This window comes from Triturus cristatus, chromosome 2_2 (genome assembly GCF_964204655.1).
Source record: "Triturus cristatus chromosome 2_2, aTriCri1.1, whole genome shotgun sequence".
Taxonomy (NCBI): Eukaryota; Metazoa; Chordata; class Amphibia; order Caudata; family Salamandridae; genus Triturus; species Triturus cristatus.
The window spans coordinates 1269735821-1269741820 of record NC_140582.1 but is presented as its reverse complement, the minus strand read 5'-3'; the positions used below and the strand labels follow the sequence as shown (position 1 = coordinate 1269741820).

The window sequence follows — 6000 nt, the reverse complement described above, 5'->3', positions numbered from 1 at the left end:
TAATGGTTTGAGTGTATGTAAAGGTATTTTGTGTAGTTATCCTATGGTATATTGGTTGGAGTGTATGGTAAGGTATCTTGTGTTGTTATCCTATGGGATAATGGTTTAAATGTATGTAAAGGTATCTCGTGTAGTTGTCCTATGGTATAATGGTTGAAGTGTATGTTAAAGTATCTCGTGTAGTTATCCTATGGTATAATGGTTTGAGTGTATGTAAAGGTATGTTGTGTAGTTATCCGAGGGTATAATGGTTTAAATGAATGTAAAGGTATCTCGTGTAGTTGTCCTATGGTATAATGGTTTGAGTGTATGTTAAGGTATCTCGTGTATTTATCCTATGGTATAATGGTTTGAGTGTATGTTAAGGTATCTCGTGTAGTTATCCTATGGTATAATGGTTTGAGTGTATGTAAAGGTATGTTGTGTAGTTATCCGAGGGTATAATGGTTTAAATGTATGTAAAGGTATCTCGTGTAGTTATCCTATGGTATAATGGTTGGAGTTTATGTTAAGGTATCTCATGTAGTTATTCTATGGTATAATGGTTTAAATGTATGTAAAGGTATCTTGTGTAGTTGTCCTATGGTATAATGGTTGAAGTGTATGTTAAGGTATCTCGTGTAGTTATCCTATGGTATAATGGTTTGAGTGTATGTAAAGGTATGTTGTGTAGTTATCTGAGGGTATAATGGTTTAAATGTATGTAAAGGTATCTTGTGTAGTTGTCCTATGGTATAATGGTTGGAGTGTATGTTAAGGTATCTCATGTAGTTATCCTATGGTATAATGGTTTGAGTGTATGTTAAGGTATGTCGTGTAGTTATCCTATGGTATAATGGTTGGAGTGTATGTTAAGGTATCTTGTGTAGTTATTCTATGGTATAATGGTTTGAGTGTATGTTAAGGTATCTCGTGTAGTTATCCTATGGTATAATGGTTGGAGTGTATGTCAAGGTATCTCGTGTAGTTATCCTATGGTATAATGGTTGGAGTGTATGTTAAGGTATCTCGTGTAGTTATTCTATGGTATAATGGTTTGAGTGTATGTAAAGGTATCTCGTGTAGTTATCCTATGGTATAATGGTTGGAGTGTATGTTAAGGTATCTCGTGTAGTTATCCTATGGTATAATGGTTGGAGTGTATGTAAAGGTAACTCTTTGTAGTTATCCTATGATATATTGGTTTGAGTGTATGTAAAGGTATCTCGTGTAGTTATCCGAGGGTATAATGGTTTAAATGTATGTAAAGGTATCTTGTGTAGTTATCCTATGGTATAATAGTTTGAGTGTATGTAAAGGTATGTGGTGTAGTTATCCAAGGGTATAATGGTTTGAGTGTATGTAAAGGTATCTCATGTAGTTATCCTATGGTATAATGGTTTGAGTGTATGTTAAGGTATCTCGTGTAGTTATCCTATGGTATAATGGTTTGAGTGTATGTTAAGGTATCTCGTGTAGTTATCCTATGGTATAATGGTTTGAGTGTATATTATGGTATCTCATGCAGTTATCCTATGGTATAATAGTTTGAGTGTAAGTAAAGGTATCTCATGTAGTTATCCTATGGTATGGGTCCAACCCTCTTGGACCTATGTTGTACATCCCCGAGGCAGGGTTTTACGGTTTTCCACCATTAGATGTTCTCTGTTTCTGTAATGCTCTGTTATCTGTTTTCTGTTGTGCTGGATTATTTCCATCTCTTTATTACATATTTTCTTTCCCACCTAGCTCACATTCCTCTGTGATCTTGAGTTCAGAGTCAGACGTTTCTTGCATTTTAATGGGTTTTTGATCTATAAAAGGCAGGAGGCCTGGCAAGAAAAGATACTTTAACCTAACAATACTCCTGTTAAGGTGCTCAAAGTTTTTCTCAGGTAGGGCAATACACCGATCCAGGAAGAGGAATCTTCAGTTCCAGGCTTGTGTCTTGGGCAGGTGTAGTCCTGTCCACCGGCTCCTCCTTGTTTGTTATGCTGGTCACACTGGGTCACTGCTGTGGGGGAAAAAGAAGAGGGACTGATTTAAAGAGAGAGAGAGAGAGAGAGAGAGGTTGAGGACTCAGAAGAAGAAGAGCTACAGGCAGACAGAGACGAAGGGAAAAGGTAAAAGACTAAAAGAAAAGTGAGAGGAAGAGAGCCAGAGGGGGAAGCTGAATAGAGAGAGAGAGACAGACAGAGACAGAGAAAGAGACAAAGAGTTGAGAGAAAGACTAGGAGAGCATGAAAGGCACAGAGCAAGATAAAGGGAACAGAGAGAGAGAAGAGGGAATGAGTGAAATGCAGAGAGAGAGAAAGAAACAGCTGAAATGGAGAGAGGAAGCAAGAGAAAGATGGGTACAGGCAGAAATAGATCAAGAAAAGGAGAGATAGAGGGGGAAGTGGAAGAGAGTTGTGGTAAATATTTAAATTACCTGTACTATTTTTATGCGGTAAAGTCTATAAGAATAACTCAGAAAAATAAGAGGCAGAATCCGTGGTATTTGAGGTTCTAAAAAAGGCTTTATTCCTCACAGGGAATTAAGAATTATGGTTCGAACCATGGCAATCATATTCCATCACCACGAAGGTTCAGGAAGGGATAGGCAATACATTATTGACAGGCAAACATATATATAGTAAAATGCATTTACAGTAAAGACAGATGCAGGAGGCGTAACAGCTGATAAGAAAGATAAGAATACACATACGTAATGAAAAGGCGTTACAATAGGCGTGCAAAAAGGCGTATACTAGAAACGTCATTTAAGATGATATCACAGGTGGGTGGATTCATAAGAGAATCTTGCAATGTCAGCAGAAATACTTGGCAGAGATGCGCGTGCAGCCGCATGACGTTTGATTGACGTGTAACTAGAGGGTGAAAGAGACTTGACATTGAGCCCTTCATGAGGAGACAGAAGTCTGGGATGTCAAGACAACCTAATCCCAAATCGTATCTAATATCTTATGTTTAAAGAACTATACTATCGGAAAGGAAGGGTCTCTCGGACAGAGTCTATTCTATACTGGTTGCTAGTGCGTGTACAAGCGTCTATGTGTCTACATGAGATGCGTGGGGCATGGGCCTTCCATGGTAACAGGAGCTATGAATTACTTGCACGGAGACAGTGAGGCCGGGCCCTTTGCTCTGTAGCTGAAACGATGTTTACCTAAACTACTAGACAGGAATGTATTGGATGAGGAGCGGAGCAGATAACTTGAAGGCTGAATAGAGTCTTGGCAGGCAACAGGCTGAGCCGGGCACCGTTAGCCGTGCAGGGAGTAAAACAAAGGTCATGGATACAGATGCGAATCCAGGCTGAAGCTTTCAGAGGCAGAAAGCAGAAAAAGGCTCGATGGCAGAATTCAGGGCCTACTTGCCAGAGCTGTAAAATAAGAAAAGTGCATCATATAAAGTCGGTGGCCAAGTATACTTAAGAACGGAATATCCGACCCATTCATGGCGGATCTGAAAGAGGACATGTTAACGTTGGACGCACATGTATTTGCGTCTTCATAACTGGAAGTGGAGGGAACATACATGTACTTGTAGCATGTACATGGAGCCGTTGGGGTCTAAGATAGGGGACACAATTAATCATAAAATTCATATTTCCTCATTCCCTCCTTGTCCCCTACGGACCCTTCATGAAATATCGATCTTCATTAATCCATCAATCTGTTCGTATAACATCATTTGCTCTTCTTTCTTTTTATGAGATCTTGAATGAAAACTTGAATGTGGGATACACGATGTGGCACACAGGCCGCAAATCGCTGGCCCACATTGGAGACACAGGCAACAACTGAATATTATGAGAAAGCCAATACCTAGGAAGGATAGGATCCTCCATCCCCAGGCTGACAACACGCTCCAGAGCCAACCGGACCAAGTCCAGGTGCCTGGATTCTGGTGTATCTGGCTTACAATCTTATGAAGACGAGTTATGGCTTTATATACTGATGGTGCATTTTGAGGAATGAAAATACAGCAACTCGATCCGATGACTCTACAGGCTCCGCCCCTATCGGCTAGGATGACGTCAAGGACAAGACGATTTTGAAGAACAACAATCCGCATCGCAGACTGCTCCTCTGTTAAGTTGCCTAGGGCGGAAGTAGTTTCATTCACTACTGCTTCAAGGGTTCTAGTTAATCTACGTATCAGTTTACTATTAGTGACAACACCTATGTAGGGAAAGAAACCTTTATTGAAATCTGTGTATTGCTCCCATGCCGTTTCGGTGTAGTCGACAATATGGAGATCTCTCTGTGGTCTATTGTGTACTAAATGGGTATTCCTATGATAATCAGGAGGGGCTAGGAAAACAGGTGGCAAAAGGAATGCAATGTAACAGGTACCATCCCAGTCTGGAGGTAAACGTATATATGCGGTATGGCCCCATATGAAGTAGGAATGACGGGAAGCTCTAAATGTAGACTTGCCTTGATCATTGAATTCGATCACAGTAGTGCATTTACTATGACCCATATATACTGAACCATTCTTTCTTATACATAGTTCTCCTTTAACTGGAAATACTGACATAGCAGGCAAGATAGGTGTAGCTTCGGATTCAACATTCAGAATCATGAGGTTAAGTGTAAAGTTACCTAATCCATATACTTCATTTTCTAGATCAGTTCCTGTTCTTTTGGGAAGTCCCTCCTTGTTGGGGTAGCAGACTTTAAGTAAAACTGAGTTCAGGTTTCTCCATACCCTGTTGTCTTGATAAACTACGGAATTTGAACCTAAAGAGTTAATCAAACTAAACCATGCTCCACAGGAGCCATTGTGTGTGAATGGATACGGAAAGAGAGGCAGAACTCCCTTGTATTTCTGGTAGGGAGGGAGTCGGCCACATATCCAACAGTTTGTAGCGTTACTGGTCTGATGGGAATGATGTAACATACTAATGAATGTGTTATTACGCAGCGCAAATCTGTAGGACAACTCATGTGGAGGTAATTCACTAAAAGAATGTTCGGCAGTAACATTGAAAGCACGCTTAGAAATAGGGTAATATATATGCAACAGTATACTAGCAGCAATAATCAAAAAGCTTAGAAAGAACATAATCAACAATGTCACTACACAGTGACTACGAAGTGATTTACAGTATTCATATTTCTTGAGCTGTTTCTGTCTATTTCTCTCTCTATTTCGGTCTAGAGGATACATGTCAGAGACTAATTCAACCGATTCACCTTTGAGAGGACTTAAACAATCAAATTGTCTGACTTGCTAGACCTTAATTTCAGTTTATAATTTTCCTGGTCAGTTTTCTCAACCAGGGGGAGTTTTGAGTCAGTCTGTGAGGGAAGGCAGGGCTGAGAGTTCAGTTCAGGTAGTGGTCCATGAAATTTCTTGATATGGCTCGAATGTAGCCAACCCTTGCGACCCTCAATCTTCACTGCTGTCCTCGTGGTTAGTAAGACGAGTTTCGGTTGCTGCCAGCGAGGCTCCAACGGGCTCCTCCTGTCGAAGTTTCTTACGAGGACGAGATCCCCCGGAATTACTTCATGGGGCTTTACTTCAGTGTTATCAGGGAAAGCTGCAGCTACCTGTGAACGACAAGATTGTAGTGCAGACATCAAGGAAGCCAGGTAATCTGTCAGCATATTACAATCAACATCAGTGTTTTACGAGGTATAGGCGTCCCCCACATATTTGATGGCCTACCAAAGATCACCTCATACGGGGATAGCCCTGTTCGAGAATGTGCTACCATTCTCATGTAAAAGAGAGCAACTGGTAAAGCTACTATCCAGTCGACACCTTTTTCTCTACAGATTTTTGAAAGTCTAATTTTCAGTGTCTGATTATGACGCTCCACGAGACCTGCTGCCTCGGGATGCCGGACACAGTGGAATTTCCACTGATAACCTAACAAGAGTGAAACGTGTTTCATTAGCTCGGATGAGAACGGCTGACCGTTATCTGAATACACAGCACGGGGCAAACCATACCGTGGGAAGAATTCGCGAACCAGCTGCTTGGCAGTGGTCGGAGCAGTGTAAT

The 6000-nt window shown here is 40.9% G+C and overlaps 1 protein-coding gene across 1 annotated transcript in view; it reads right to left on the bottom strand.

Moving 5' to 3' along the window:
* Positions 1-1829: 1829 nt before the first annotated feature.
* LOC146863571 (uncharacterized) overlaps positions 1830-6000 on the bottom strand; it is a 112495-nt gene continuing 108324 nt past the window's right edge. Inside the window, exon 4 of the mRNA XM_085643191.1 lies at positions 1830-1993. Coding sequence (XP_085499317.1) covers positions 1830-1993 — 164 coding nt within the window. The remainder of the gene's footprint in view (positions 1994-6000) is intronic.